Source organism: Drosophila arizonae, chromosome 5 (assembly GCF_054131065.1).
Source record: "Drosophila arizonae isolate 15081-1271.41 chromosome 5, UAZ_ARI_1.0, whole genome shotgun sequence".
NCBI classification, from domain to species: domain Eukaryota; kingdom Metazoa; phylum Arthropoda; class Insecta; order Diptera; family Drosophilidae; genus Drosophila; species Drosophila arizonae.
In genome coordinates, this window is record NC_142925.1 from 3,543,372 (window position 1) to 3,558,905 (window position 15,534).

The 15,534-nt window shown below is 43.1% G+C and overlaps 3 protein-coding genes across 7 annotated transcripts in view; 1 reads left to right on the plus strand and 2 right to left on the minus strand.

Moving 5' to 3' along the window:
* Window positions 1-202: 202 nt before the first annotated feature.
* LOC108616275 (uncharacterized) lies at window positions 203-2,023 on the minus strand. 4 transcript variants are annotated; one of them, XM_018011364.2, is made up of 4 exons: window positions 1,892-2,023; window positions 1,184-1,281; window positions 939-1,120; window positions 203-870 (listed from the first exon to the last, which is right to left on the minus strand). In XM_018011364.2, exons 1-4 carry the CDS (start codon window positions 2,021-2,023, stop codon window positions 776-778), a joined length of 507 nt encoding a protein of 168 aa, XP_017866853.1. In that variant the 3' UTR covers window positions 203-775. The 4 variants fall into 4 exon arrangements, with proteins under 4 accessions (XP_017866853.1, XP_089327253.1, XP_089327252.1 ...); XM_089471127.1 differs by lacking the exon at window positions 1,184-1,281 and having other exon boundaries at window positions 939-1,084; XM_089471126.1 differs by lacking the exon at window positions 1,184-1,281 and having other exon boundaries at window positions 1,892-2,022.
* Window positions 2,024-2,588: 565 nt separating this feature from the next.
* LOC149268376 (uncharacterized) lies at window positions 2,589-3,390 on the plus strand. Its single transcript, XM_089471128.1, has one exon. The coding sequence runs from the start codon at window positions 2,589-2,591 to the stop codon at window positions 2,742-2,744; it is 156 nt and encodes a 51-aa protein (XP_089327254.1). The 3' UTR covers window positions 2,745-3,390.
* Window positions 3,391-5,937: 2,547 nt separating this feature from the next.
* The window catches only part of GEFmeso (Guanine nucleotide exchange factor in mesoderm), an 80,606-nt gene continuing 71,009 nt past the window's right edge, over window positions 5,938-15,534 (minus strand). For both annotated transcript variants that reach the window (XM_018010114.2, XM_089470623.1), the window contains exons 2-8: window positions 13,751-15,410; window positions 13,488-13,682; window positions 12,080-12,245; window positions 11,844-11,997; window positions 11,615-11,760; window positions 11,320-11,533; window positions 5,938-8,479 (exon numbers count right to left, since the gene is read on the minus strand). In XM_018010114.2, the coding sequence (XP_017865603.1) occupies window positions 6,306-8,479; window positions 11,320-11,533; window positions 11,615-11,760; window positions 11,844-11,997; window positions 12,080-12,245; window positions 13,488-13,682; window positions 13,751-15,410 (4,709 nt within the window). In that variant the 3' untranslated portion in view covers window positions 5,938-6,305. The remainder of the gene's footprint in view (window positions 8,480-11,319; window positions 11,534-11,614; window positions 11,761-11,843; window positions 11,998-12,079; window positions 12,246-13,487; window positions 13,683-13,750; window positions 15,411-15,534) is intronic.

Genomic DNA, 15,534 nt, shown 5'->3' on the forward strand with positions numbered 1-15,534 from the left:
TACATATTTAAACGTATATATACATTACAAAAATAAATATTTAAAATGAAACCACTAAAAATTCTATCAATAGGTGATATCCATATATGTACATATGCTGTTGATCGGCTATTTGAATTTAGCCGCGTTACTTTTATAATCTCTGTCCTGACGTTAAAAACCACATAAAAGAGTCGTATTTGGCTAAATATTTTTAAACATGCCTGCTAATTTGATTGCACTTGGCGAAAACCCATTTCATTTTATATTTTACTACAAGCTTAAAAATTTATTTTTTAACGGTGCCAAATGAGTTGATTACTTAAAACATGGGTTTTCAATTGACAAACATCGATTTGTTTTGTTGTTTGATTTAAATTACAAAGAATAATATATACATGATTTTGTTTATGCTGATAAATAAAAAATAAGAGAGGAAAAAATTAATACTTATTTAAAATACAAGCGACTAAATAGTTCAACGATAGTTATCGAAATAATTCTCATCGTTGATAAACAGATTAGTATTCATATGTTATCAATAAAATAGAAATTTAAATTTTACTATGAACTCTTCTATAATAATAAGCAATATTTAATAAAAATGGAACTTTACCTATTGGTCATTTCACTTTATACTACATACATAAGTATGTACATATATGTGGTCACCGCAAAAAAGTTAGCTTAGTTATAGCTCAATTAATTGCGGTTATTATTATATATAAATAGCCCGAAAAAAATATTTGTTGGCATTTATACATATGTATCTCTCCGTTTATACACATATAAAGAATTAAATCGCAATGGTTTCCCTTAATTGAGTCAAACGCTGCGCATTCGTCAGTTTCCAGGTGACGCAGGATAATGATGTGATGAAGAAGCCAATGGCTGCGATTGAGGATTGTACATAGAATAACAAACCGAACGATGATCCAAAAGACAGAATTAAGACTTACCCATCAAGAGAATAGCCTCAGATGTAGCATCCTGCCACGCCTTGGATACCACACAGAGCAGTATAAAGCCACTTAGCAGGCAAAATGAGCCCACTAGCACGGTCAAGGTGATCAGTATGATGACCGGATCAGGTGATTTAAACTTCCTATAAGGACATAGAGAGGTTCTCTTGGTATCCGTGCTGCACAATAAGAAACTCTAATTTAAACAATTTTTCTCTCTTAGTATATATTACGGTGCACACCTGGATTCTGCATAGGTTGGCAGAATAGGCACACTTCTGAATTCCATGGCGCTGCACGTTGCACTGGACTGGCCTTGGCGGCAGCATCCACTATTTTTCTAAATATATACGTATATATACCTATAGCTGCCAGCTGTCTAGTCGCATCGGATGGGGATGCATATTTATAGCTACATAGGAAGTGGCGGATTCAGGGCTGCAGCGGAACTAAGCGGAACAGCCAACAGCCGTTGGAGTCGTGGCGTGTTCTATATTTAGTAACATTTACTCGTCTCAAGTTCAATGCACTTCCCGCCCCAAAATCACTGAGCTATATAAATCAAACAATTGTCTATTGATGCAGTCCCTTCAGATTCTAATTTTATATACATATATCATTCCTACTTCAAATTTACTTTATAAAGCTGTCGAGCGCATAGTTTTCTAAACTATCAGATTACTACAATAGTTGTTTGTCATATACTGTATACTCATATACGAGGGTGGCTTAAAATGTGTTTCATTCATACATGCATTCAATGTATATTAATATAAGAGTTGTTATTTTCTATCTACAGTTTTCGTTCTCAATTTCTCCATATACTTTTAACTTCTAGTCAAATTCTCAGCCCTCGATTTTTGCATCCTCTCTCATTCCTCCTTTTATCTTTATCTTTCTGTGCTCAGCCCTCTCGCTAGCTCGCTCGTTACCTGGCTAGGATGCCTTACCTGTACATATTGTGATTTTGAGCTCAGTCGATGGCGGATCCTTGACAGGACATCATCAGTTTCTAGAATGTTGCAGTTGAAGAAATTGCTGCTGGCTCCGGCTTTCTTCGTGGTGCAGCTGCCACTTCGCATTCTTTGTAAAATATCCCATTTCTGCCATTTGCCACAATTTCAACGGCAAATGAGGTAAGTGAAAAATGTAAAAGTAAAAACTAAATGATTTTCAATTTGTGTTCTACAGATTTCTGGAATCTTTTCTGTGGCCGGTTTAAGAGCCGTCCAGATCCCAATTAAATAAACATTTTGTTCAGAGAATATTTTTTGCGCCGCAATCCCGATTATTTAAAATTCGTCTCACGTACATATAAGCTGAACGTTCGCATGGCAAAAATAAATATAAAAAAGAATCAAATAAATAATTTGCATGGCTGTCAAATGTTGCGCTTTGAAACTGAATGCCAGTTGAAAGATCTGCAGAGCGGGAGATACACAACTGTCAGAACTTTGGGTTTTTCTCCCAATACGCTGTAATCTCGCTCTGCGGGTAAATCACAAGCTCATACACACACACATGTACACACATGCACACACATGGCGGGCAGTTCTAATAAAAGTGTTGAATTGCTTGTGCGACACAGTTAGTTCAGCTGCTACGCTTGATTAGTGCACACACTTCTTTTAATTATCGTTATCGACAATGTCCGATAGTAATCGCAGTTTTGTTTATCGCAGCATTGGCTATGTAGCGCGCGCCTTGGCCATTGCCAGCCTATTCCTTATCCTGAGCGCCATCTACCGGGAGGACGATGAGCCGGGCTCCTACTATATACATCCCAGGCGAAACGTGCAGTAACAAATCGTCGCCTTAAGCTTAAGCTACTCCTAACTAAATAAATAACTATGTAAATAATTGTAATTTAAATATATAAAGAAAATGCGTGTAAATTAAATATATGCTAAACTGATTAAGTTCCGGATAGAAAATGAATTACGTTTCTTTATGATTCAAGTTATGCAAAATCTATCTGCATTTACATATATATCTAATAACCCATTGCTTTATTGATAATTATCTGGGGAATTCGCCTTATACCATCAAGTCAATCGTTCATAACATTTTTTTTTTTTTTTTTTTTTTTTTTTTTTTGTAATTTAATGTGAAAAACAAGTTACAATGCAGTAAACACGTTCTGTAAAGCTATTAGAATATCATATCAGTGCGGCTCTGAAGCTTTTCAATATTTCCCCGACAATTAATTAGCTGTAAAGTGGTTTTGTTTCATTCAATTCATTTGTTGCACTTGTTGCAGTTTCTCTAGAACCAGTTGCATCTGCTCTGCTTGTTGTCGTTGTTGTTGTAGTTGTTGTAGTTGTTGCTGTTGATAGCGGTAGAGATATGAGCTTCGCTTCGGCTTGGGCCTTTCGGGCTGCACATCTGCTTCGCAGTAAAAGTTTCATATCTGCGAAAAGAAAAATAACTCAATGCCAGTTATACGATTCAGTTATACGATTCAGTTAAAAATGACATCAGAGCCTGCAAAATTTGCGGCTTTATAGCAAAATAATCGGCATAAAAGCTTAAGCAAATAAATATGGATCTGATAGGGCCTTGACAATTGTTTAAACAAATTTTAAGCCTGTTTCCTGTTTGTTCTTTTATAAAGCTGCATTATGAGACGAGTTACAGTTCTTTCAACTGACTCTCTATAAAATGGTTTTGGCAAAGTTGCAGCTTTCCCCCGGTAGCTTAACATTGGAAAAGAAAAAGACTCTTTAACTTATGTATGTAAACTGAAAAATAAAAAGTATATGAACTTATAGCATTTTCTATGTATAAAAATAAAAAAAACTTGTGCAAATACCATTATTTGTTTATAAAATATTTGTTATTTTTGACCAACAGAATATTTGAAACCTTGATATATATTTTTATTTAGAAGCTCTGTTTCTAATTGAGCTACTTCTATATTTATTTACTTAAACATTATTTAATTCAGTTAACTCACATAAAAGTTGGCTTATATTTGTATAACAAAAACTGCCCATCGCTAGATGGCGCAGCTAGGCGTTGCCTTTAGCAGCTGCTTCCAGTCGTTCCCGATAGATGACGCCAGTAAATTCATCAGCATCAAAAGAAACGGAAGCATGACCTTGGCGAATTTATATATTTATATGAATTGCTGCTAAGTTTTTATTCATTTATATTGTAGCTATATTTTGATGTCTTTAGTTCTAAGCAGCGGCGCAATCAGTAAACAGTAGCTCTCTGGAACAGCAGCTCTACTACAGTCTTATCTTGTGGATACTTATACAACTTGACTTGCTGATATCACTTCAACTGTGAGGGTACATGTTTAAACAAATATAAAAACATTTAATACAATTTAAAAATTTCTGTATTCCTTTTTAAACAGTCAATTCAAAATGGTCTTGAAGTCACAGGATGGACGCACAAATGCTACTACAACTATAGCCGTATTAAAATCTTGTCTGTCTATGATTAAAAAACTTTATTATGTCTCCAATAATGTATCTCTATTATATGAATATATATATGTGTATTTGTTTATATCATAATTGATCTATAATATGCTGTCTCATTATAATATGAATTTTGTTACTCTAATAACACAGTATAAGAAAAATGTAAAAAAAAAAAAAAATTAAAATATAACATGTTAAAAAATATAATCAAACCCGTTTTTTTATTTCCATTGACAGTTTGTTTCACAAAATATCTAAATATATAGCAGCTAAAGGCCGGATGAACAGAAACAGCGGCAGGTATGCGAAGCTAGTTAAGTTAAGCCGATAGACAGTGATAACCAAACTTAAAATCCTTTATAACTCAAACACACCAAGGATGATATTTTATATCCTTTGAGTGAATGATGACGATGGTTATTGCCTATCGTTTGATATATAACTTGGCAGGATATTCAAGGATACACTTAAGCTATTGCAATTATTTGTGAAAATTATGTCCTTTGATCCTTAGATAACACCATCAAAATATAACATGGATTAATACAGTTGATCCTTCCGAGTTTAATGCACTATGTCCTGCAAAAATCCCTCAGGATTTGGCAAAGTTATAGCTATTTAGCTTAAAACAGGATATTTTTAAGATACCATATCTCGGTCATATCCTTAAGGATATCTAAATGACATACTTTTTTGAGCTCGTGAGAGAGAGTACTATCGATTGGCATTCAAGAATTTCCAAATTTCCACTAAAAATTTTTCATCAATTTTTGCAAGGGGTTTGGTCAGAAAGTGGCCAAGGTGCACATTAACTTGGCCATTTGAAGGACTATCAGGATGTCCATTGGAGCAAAAAAAGTATGCATCTAGCTGAGGACGAATTTGTCATCAGAAGAACGATAGTCCTTCAAACAACTGAGCTATAAGGACTTCTTTTTATAAAGAAAAACGCCTATAGCTCATCAGCAAGCCTGCGTATCCTGACAAATATTGCATCAGACAATGTGGGGTCACCAGAGCTATCAACTGGCCAAAGGACATCCGAATCGCATTAGCGGTTGCCAAGATATTGGCGATTTTGTGTGCTTTCGCTGATATCCTTTGGCCGCTGGACCAGCCGGAAGCAGAAATATTACCAGTCGTGGATTCTTAGATAACAGCAAAATATTTTAATGGGGATCGATGCAGGAGGCCCTAACGATACGAACACACCATGTCCATGTGCAAGGATATGGCCAGGATTTTCCATTTTGATATATTTTCTTTTTTTTTTTTCATTTATATTGGCCAATGGTCAGCCCATGCGGGTATGCAATGAATTTGTATATTTCGGCATTCATATGGAAGCCCAAAAGTATGCAGCAAAACACTGCATTAGCCAATATACGAAACAGCACAAAAGTATGCTACCATTCATTTTTTGCTGCATACATTTTATTGGCATGCCTGAAAGTATGCACTGATAATTTGGATTTTCTCAAACCTTGCGCAGCAGAAAAGTATGCAGCATTTTTGGGTAAACGTTAGATTTAAATTTGCATAAATGATGAATCGAACACATATTTCTTTGTTTTTATTAAATTATTTGTTTTATTGTAATTTTTAGCGGGTACAATGCTCATATCTATTATTATATATTGCAATTTAATGAATATACTTTTACAGTTGCTAGAACACATATACATTTGATCAAATCCTCAAATATTATTTAGCCGCAAATCATCTTAGAATTACACTTACACATTGCATAAAATATCTACAATTCTTATAATTTGGACTGATGCACACGTACATTGTATATACATATAGATAGTCGCTATTTTAAAAGTATTTCCATATATACAATAATTAATTAATTAATAATAATCATGAAAAATACAAACAGGATGAATTTCTATGGCAATGGACAAAGGAATTTTTCTCAACTGGTTTACTTGTTGAAGTTCTCGATCTGCTGGAGCACCCAGCTGCGCGATGCCGCCTGGCTGAGATGCGGTGGACAGATCACCACACTGGGATGATGCTGTCCCAGCAGTTCCTGTAGCGTTGGTTTTGTTGGCTTCGGCGCTATCTGTGGAGGCGACGGGTGACGCTCGCATCCATTGGCCGGCGGCGGAGGTGGGGGACTGCGTGGCCGTTTCACATCGTAGTCAGTGCTGCGCTTCTCGTTGTTGTCGTCACTGTAGATGGCCGAATCACGGAAATCATTCTCCAAGCTGTCCTCCACATGCTGCTCATACTCAAATCCGGATGCAGGCAGCTCAGTGGCCGAGCGCTTGCGCTGCTGATCGCACATGCTGTCGCTGGAGGTGCACGAGGAGGAGGTCAGCGAGAAGACAGAGTCGCGCTGCAGCGATGCCTCCGAGCTGGCAATGATGCTGAACAGCGTCTTCGGATCCGCATAGTCGACGTGGGCCATGCGCTCGCCCACCGCCTCGCTGCCTTGGCGATGCAAAATGCTTTGGCGGCACATCTCACTCACATCGGAGACGCGACGTTCGGGCGGCCGATTCGGAGTGCGCCCAAAGGCCATGCTCAGATTGTCGATGGACTTGAGAGCACGCGGCAGCAGCGAGATCTCCGAGTGGCTCACGTTTTGACCGCCCGACGTGCTATTGCCATTGAGCAAGCGCTTCACTAGGTTCTTTGGTATGGGGCGCGCGTAAAGCGCATCGATCTGATCCGCCTCGGAGTTGCTGGACTCCAGGCTCAGATTGATGACAGTCGACTGGCTGTCGCGCTTTACAGTGGAGCCCGAACTGGACTCCGAGCCGGTGCTGTCACGCTGCTCCTGCTGCTGCTGTTGCTGCACTGCATCTTCACCCACCCGCTGCAGCACGCCTTCCGGCGAATAGACCAGCGTCACGTAGTCCGACTCGGGTCGTGGGGCGGGCGTTCGCTTCTTGAAGTACTGCACGGACTTGGCGCGCCCCAGCACTGGGGAGAACTTATAGGGCACATGGACGTTGCGCAGCAGTGTCTCATAAATGGGCTCCTCCTCCTGTTCCTGCTCCTGCTTCTGCTGCTGCAGCTGCTCCGCCTCCAGCGGCGGCGGCGAACGCGAGGGCGGACGGGGCGGCAAAGGTGGCGCCTCCTCCGGGCTGGGACTAAGCGGCGTCGTGGCCTGGCTGCTGTCGCGGCGCTGCTTCTGCTGTTTGTTCTTGTTGTAGATGCGCTCGAACTCCTTGGTGTTCTTCAGCAGATCCAGGACGATCTCTGCATCCCGCTTCGCCTTTTCAGCGGGCGTCGGCTGCGCCTCCTGCTGGCAGTCGTAATACTGTTCCACCTTGGTCTCCTGCGCCTCTTCGGCCAGCTCAAGGTCCTCCGTGGACTCGGTGATCTTCAGCACGGCCGAGCTATCGAACTCACTAAGATCCATGTAGAACGTGGAGCAGCTCTCCTTGCGAATGCCGCCACTGCCGCCGCAGCTGCCCCGCTGCTTCTTCAGGTTGGCAATGCGCTTGGGCATTGTCTTGTGATTGTATTGCTTCACCTCGAAGAAGCCCTTGGCCTTGGCCTTGCGCTCGCTGAGATCGGGTTTGCTGCCACGCAGCGAGGCGGCGCTATCGTCGTCTGCCTCCCGCTGCTGCTGCTCGTCCAGGCTGAAGCCACTGATCCGAGGCACCGACTTGCTGCGCTCCTTGAGCGCCTTGTAGCTAAACACGGGACTCTGGGACTTGGTGCGACTGCGCTGCTCCCGCAATATGCAACCGCACTGCTCCTGCTCCTGCTGCTGCTGCTGCTGCGCCTCGCACTTGCATGGCTCCTTGCTGGCACTGGACTTGGAGTCGCGCTTGTTGCGATAGCGCACGGCTGCGGCCAGCTTCTGCAGCGCTGTGTCGTCCAGGCTGTTGTTGCGCGACAGCGGCTTGGCCGGCTTGGTGGCGACTCCTGCTGCCGCTGCCTGCTCCGGCGAGGGCTGCTCCAGCGATTCATTGAAGCTGTCAACCGAACTGGAGTTGGTCAGCGTCTTGCGTTTGAATTTGGAATTGCGCAAACGGATTTCGCTGCGCCGACAAGCGTTGCGCCGCTCCAAATACGTCGGCGTCGAGTTGCTGCTCGAGTTCAGGCTCCACTTCCAGGTGCTGCGATCGGGCGTGCGATCTAACCAAATCACAAAAATAAATAAATAAATCAAATACCAATTAGTCTCGGGCACTCAGACATTCGAGTGGGGGCGTGGCAAGGCAAGCAGACGCTGCAATGAGAGTATGAACAAGGTCGAGGGACGCACCAGCAACGTTCTCTAAGCACTAGCAAACCAGAGCAACTGCATCAACAACAAGCCATAACCATTCCTGCAAGCATGCATATTTATATTTAATGGGGGATACTCAAGGACAGTCGCTTCAAATGGCTATAAGATAGGAAGCTTTTCAAATGATTTCTTAGCAACATATTTGCCTTTTATATATACATACATTATGAATCAAGCTTCTATTTATATATCAGATATTTCTTAGCATCATATTTGTCTTTTATATATACATATATTATGAATCAAGCTTTTATTTATATATCAGATATTTTCTTAACGGGCAACATTGAAGAGCTTTCAATGTGTTTAGTTGTTATATCTGTCTTAATTTTGTTGTAATTAAATTTTTTGTTTTTATTTTATTACTATTACGGGCTGTAAAATCTGTAGAACAATTTTATACTTTAAGAACATATTTGGATCGATCTTAATATCTGATTAATCTTAAGCTTTTATAGAACTTTCTTGCCATGCAACAGTAAAGAGCTTTTTGTGAACCCTTATTGAATACAATAAAGCTTTGTTAAAGTTAAGCTTTTCGCTAGATTTCACAAAGCTTTTTCTCTCAGGATTAATCCCAACTTGAAGTGCTTTAATGAAAGACAAAATAAAGCTCTGCTATGCTAACTTTAAGTATCGTACCGTCATTATTATAACTTCTAGTGCCATCCAAGAAGCTCACGTGTCCTTTAGAGTTGGGGTCTTTGGGGCGGTTTTCAGTGTTAGTAGTGTTGTGTGTGCATGCTGATCGTAGTTAATGGGGTTAGGAATGCGTACATGCTGGACGTAAGACCAGTGAAGCAGATAGAAGCCAATTAGAGCAAAGTTACACAAGCCAAGTTAGGGTAGAAAAACGTGTGTAAATTGATAACTCGGAATACTTACTAGGCAGCGATCGGATATATCGGATTAATAAGACTACGTCTGCGCGCCGCAAGTACCAGCAAATTATTTAACTAATTACTATTACGATTACGATTACGATTACAGAGTTTAACGATAACAATTGGCAGTTAACAGTTAAGTTAATTTACTAGAAATTGTACTTTAATTAAATTTTAGTTGTTTGTTTATTTTATTTTGTTTTTTTTTTTTGGGGGGGCTGGGGTTATGGAAGAAAGTAGTTCAGTCTCTGGTGTTTAGCCTTAGGGAACGCCTTAGAAACTAGTTAAAGTTTTCTTTTCTTGTTTGGTTTGGGTGGTTTAGTTTTAAATTGCGTCACTGGTAGTACTACAACGGTAAACATATAGCAAAAATAAAAGAGTATATATAGAGTAGGTATATGTCTGTATATAGATAAAAGTTAAGAGAGATTCACACAAATACTAAAGTTAAATGAAGAGTTACACACACCAATAAACATTTGTATTAGAGTTAGTCAAATGGGAGCCTTAAACCAATTATATAACATTATGCAGGCGTCACAAATTTGATGGCAAGTACAGTTGCGCACAAAGCATGTGCAATTAAAATGTGCAAACATCAGAGATATATGTATGTTTATATGTATTTATATAGGCACACTCACACACAGACATAAATCAACTTGAGAGCGCCAGATGTGGCACGATTTTCAGCCACATAAAAGGAGCTTAGCGCAAAATAAACTAACTGAAAAGTATTTTAAGACGCGGTTATGTCACTTCAGTTGAGTCCCAGCCAGCAGCAGGCTGAAGAGGCATATGAAGTGCAGAACTGCACTGCAAGAAATCAGACTAAGTCTTGACAGGATAGAGAAAAGGGGAGCGTGAGAGCTTTTATTAATCAATTACTAAAGTCGAAATTTCGAGTATTGACATTGAGCTTTCAGTAAAAATGAGAGCTCGATTCTACATTTAAAATGCTTTCGTAATTTATATGCGTGTGAGTGAGTTTTTAAGGAATCGCTGTGATTGCAAGCTTTGTATAGTTAAGATAGAGCTTCCGTATTTAGAGAGATCATAGAACTTTAAAGGGTAATTCATGAGAACAGCTTAGAGTCTATTGATTCAATGTCAAAGTTCTTAATTTTACTATTAAACTTGGCTTGCACGTTTAGCTTTCAAAGCTTTCCATTGAATGATCTTCTAAAAGCTCTCTTAATATACTAAAATATATACATTTTTTTAAGTATAATACATAACTGAAAGGTTTCAAAATTTGAAATTGTAAAGTCGATTCTCAAGCTAAGCTTTTAAGTATAAGTTAATGCTTTAATGAGTTTACATAACTGTATTAAAATATACAAATATACCAGTGAGCTTTAAAAGCTCGTGCAGCTTTTTTCCTTCATCCTGCTAAAAATGGTTTGCAGTGTAGGATATCTCTAAGAGCTACTGTGCATAATTTAACGCATTTCTTCTCAGTGTACTTAATGAGCTTTGAAAGCTAAATGTGGTAGCTCAGTCACCATTTTTTTGAACAGTGCATTTGCACGTGTGCCCGCATAACTGTAACTACACTACATCATCATAGCTTGCCGTAAAATATTGCAAAAACTAAAAAACAAAAACAAGCAAACAGTGACAACAACGACAACGACAACGACAACAACAACAACGACAGCGACAACATGGAAAGACAAACATTTAAGACACACAGGTAGCGGCTATGCAGAAACAAAAACAAAAGCAAAAACAAAGAAAACTATAAAGAGCTGATGGGCTGCTTGAGGCAGACAGCTCAGCTCAGCTTTGTTGGGGCTCACCTTCCTCGTTGCCCAGCTGGTAGACGAGCTCCTTGGCACGAGTGGGTATATCCAGCTCCTGGAGCATCACATCTTTGATGTGCTGCGTCCAGATGCGCTTCTGGTCACGATTTCTGGCCGTCAACTTGATTTGATTGCGCGGGTCATCGAAGGGTATGACATAGAAGCTGGTCGGCTCGCCGGGCAAATGCTCGCTCAGCATTAGATTTTTTTGCTACAAATGAGAGGGGGAGAGAGAGAGATAGGTTAGTGAGTGATTTGATTCGGGGTCGGCTTTCAATAGGGCTCTATTTACGGTTATGAGGCTCTTGAACTGCAGACGACCGTCCTCCTTTTGCTTGGTAATGATCAGCATCGTCTCGAAGAGGAGCACCTGACGCGGCTTGTTGTGCTGCTCCATGAGCAAGCCCTCGTGCCTCAGTTCTCGCAGCACGCTCAGATCTGCAGCGTCATTGGGAGAATGAGAGAATGATTCTGGTTAATGTCGGCCTGGCCAGAGCACTGCTAGACTCAGTCGAACTCACCTGGTCCCATCCAGCCGTCGAGTATGCCGGACAGCTCCTTGACACGACTCTGCTGCTCCTGCTGACGCTTCACCTGGTCTATGTGATGCGCTACCTGTCGCATTATGGCATACGCCTCAGCTACCTCCTTCACATCGCAGTGCTTGCGCAGGCTCTGAAAGAGAGTGAGAGAGAGAGAGAGAGAGAGAGATGGGTTAGAGGGAATTGCTGGGAACTCTCATGGTGCCTCTACTTACGTCCAGCAGCAGATGGTACTTGAGTATGCGTTGCACCGGTTTCAGCAAATAGGAGCCAAGGGGCAGGCGATGCTGCAGCAGCGTCTGCGTGGAGGCCAGCAACGTATTTGTGTGCTTCGCCTGCAGCAGTTTGGTCAACAGCGAGATGGCTTCCGGGTAGCTTGTGCTGTAAGACAAAAGAAGAAATACATATATACATACATATATATATATATATATATATGAGTATATATAGCTGCTGATTTATGAATACGACTTTGAGCTCTTCATCAGGCCCAAACATCAAGAAATTTGAATTTAAAATCAGCTTGTTGGAGGAGTTGCACACATGATATATGCCCAGCTGTCAGCCGGGGCGACAAATCAAACGGCGGCCAAATTGACAGAAACCGAAAGAGAAGCCAAAGCCAGAGCCAGAGCCAGAGTCGGGAACGGAGCAGAGTCAGAGCCAAATGTCAGCGCCTAAATGGAACATCGAGTAAGGCGAGCATGGCGTGCTTGGACTGCCAAAGCTCCAGTCAAAGTCAATGTTCGTGTCTCAACTGCAATCGAGATCAGCTCTTTGTGCTTTTTTTTCATTTGTTTTGACCAGTCCAGTTAACCGTTCTTGGCCAGGCTATCTGAGATTTGGCAAACACGCCAAGCGCTTGGGGAAATAACCTGACGACTTGTCTACAAAATACTAAAATCTAAGAATAAATCAGAGCAGGAGAAAGGGGGAGAGAGGAGAGAGCTGAGAAAGTGCTAGACTATAACTCAAATTATACAAAGGAATCCAAAAAGGAACGAGAAGTCAACGAGAGGGCTCGTTGAGCATAGAACGAGGGAGAGCAAGGGAGGGAGAACAAGGGAGAGAGTGAAAGAGGTGGTGAAGAGCTTGAAAGAAAGAGGGAGCATATGTATAAAGAAAAAAATAGAGAAAGGGAGGGGAGAGAGATAGATAGGGAAAGAGATACATATATATTATATGGAGAGAGAGAGAGATAGAGAAAGGAAACAGGATATGTACCGATAAAGAGAAATGAGAAAAGTGGTAGAAGGGCATAGCGAAAAATAAGATATATCGATAGAGAGAGAAGGATAGAGAGGCAGAGAGAGAGAGAGTGGGGTAACTAGAGTGAGAACGAAAGAGACTGAGAGCGAAAGGAGAAGACTAATCAAGAGACAGAGAGAGAGAGAGAGAGAGAGAGAGAGAGAGAGAGAGAGAGAGAGTGAGTTATAGATAGAAGATGAAAGAAGCTAAGCTGTGTAGAAAGTTGATAATGGGACGATATATAATACAGGGAATGTTAACTAGGGTATACAGTTCTTCTGGCAATCCCACTGCTCTAAGCATGAGCTGATGGGTTGATCCCTAGGGCTCGCTTTTAATACTATTGAGGCAGTAGATTGTGATTACTTCACTCACCAATAGGTTGTATACACATTAAAGCGATCGCGTAGGTCAATGAAACATTTCGCTATTCGTCCCGGATCCATGCCCGAGTTGATGAGCTGCTGCAGCAGCAACGAATTGAATTCGTAAATCTCTTCAATGTTGGCAAAGAGTATTTGCAATTCGTCTGTGCGCAGACAGGCGCGCTCCTTCCAGTCCAGAAGGTAGCTGCAGGAAGAGGGGAAGAGAGTTGTTAGAGGCGCTCACGGGGACTGTCAGCAGGTGCTGTGGCTTACCCTTTGATAACCTGACCCAGATCTTCGACAAAGCTCCGCTCCGAGTCCACAATTTCCAGGCAGGCGCGTTCCAGCACGCTCATGGGATTCGTGTGCGAGGGATGATGATGATGATGATGGTCGCCCAGCTCGTTCTCGCTCTCGGCCAAACTCTCAACGCTGGCCAAATAGGAGGTGGCAGCCAGCTTGCCATTGAGCAGCTGGTCCGAGCCCGAACTGGAGCTGGACGACGTGGAGCAAATGGAGGAGGAGGACAGCGGACGATTGTTAAGTCGCGTCAGCTCGCTCAAGCGCGGCGGATACTTCGGCTTGATGTCCGTCAACGTGTCCAGACTCTCGGCCGACAGCTTGTTGGCCTCCTCCAGCTCAGCCAGCTGCTCGGCCGTGGGCAGCCGCAGTGGCATGCCGCCACCCAAGGTGCTCGCCTTGCCACTCTGGCTCTTCAGCTTGGTGCGCGCATACGTCTGCAGCGGGGAGCTCGGCCCGGCGGAGCCGCTCTGGCTAGCGCGCGGTGCCGAGACGCTGCGCACCAGTGGCTTGCCAATCAGCGGCTTGTTGATGGCCTCCACCAGCTGCTCGGCCGCCTCTTCCCCCTCGCCCAGATCCAGGTCGCTCAATGTCAACTTCTCGATGTGCTGGGCCACGAGGTTAAAGTTGATTGCGTCCACAAACGGCTCTGGGCTGAGCGGCTCGCTGGCCACCACAAAGGCCTTGTGCCTGGGCGGTGGCACCGGCGTACTGGCTGCACCTGGAGCTGGAGCTGGAGCTGGTGCTTGTGCTGCTGGTGGTGTTGGTGGTGGTGCTGTAGCTAGCTGCCTGCTCGTTACCGCCAGCTGCTCCATTTCGCTTAATTTGATGCTCTGCAGCTTTAGCTTGGAGAACGGATTGCCCTCAAAGTGAAAGGGTGTGCCGGGCGCTGCCTTGTTGGTGGGTGTCTTGTCCTCATCCGCGGATGAGTTGGCCTTTCTGTGCGCACCACCGACGTAGTCGCTGCCCGCATCCAAGGTGGACACCAGGTCGCTGCCCGATTGGGTGGATAGCTTGCCCGTTGTCTTGGAGAGCGGCAGATGCGATAGCTTCAGTTTGGGTGGTGCTGTGGTTGCGGCCTTTGCATAACGCAAGGGCGTGGGGCTGCGCTGACCGGGCAGTGAGTGGGTCTGCTGCAGTTGCTGCTGCTGCTGGATGGCTTCGATGTCGATGGCGTTCACGGGCTCCGCATCTGCGTGTGTAATAATCCGCTGAACATTGGGCGAGAGCACGCGAATATTGTTGCCGCGCCGCGAATGATTGCTGGATGCTGTGGATGAGATGCTGTGATTGCTGCCCAGCTCCTGACGCCGTTGCACCACCAATCGACTCAGCTGCACGCCATCAGCCACATCGTCACGCAGGCCGGCAACCACCAGCGGCGTTTGTGCTCCACCATCCAAACTATAGCTGCCCGAATGGTTGTCGCTGCTGTTGTTGCTGTTGTTGCTGGTGGTGCTGGTGGTGCTGCTGGTGGTGCTGCAATTGCTATTGCTGCGCTTTGGCGTTGACTCACCGCTGCTCTGGCTGCTCCCACTGCTGTCAGCCTTTGTTGCCGTTGGACCAGCGCTCAAGGTGTTTGTCAGCGTGTCATAAAAGCCCAACAGCGAATGGGCTAGCTCTGTGCTGCTGCCTGCAATAAATTGAGAATTCATTATGATAGGATGGCCAATAGTCGTAGCTAGCTGCATACATATATGCATACAGACAGATATTTATATACGTGTGTCGAGTTGGGAATGCATAGAAAACTATAG

Bases quoted from the DNA above. Each gene is read 5' to 3' on its own strand.
- LOC108616275 (XM_018011364.2), bottom strand. From the start codon at position 2,023: ATGCGAAGTGGCAGCTGCACCACGAAGAAAGCCGGAGCCAGCAGCAAT. The intron at 1,282-1,891 runs GTAAGGCATCCT...GTATATATTTAG, and splicing joins CAAAATCACAATATGTACAG to AAAAATAGTGGATGCTGCCG. The intron at 871-938 runs GTAAGTCTTAAT...CCTCAATCGCAG, and splicing joins TGAGGCTATTCTCTTGATGG to CCATTGGCTTCTTCATCACA.
- LOC149268376 (XM_089471128.1), top strand. From the start codon at position 2,589: ATGTCCGATAGTAATCGCAGTTTTGTTTATCGCAGCATTGGCTATGTA.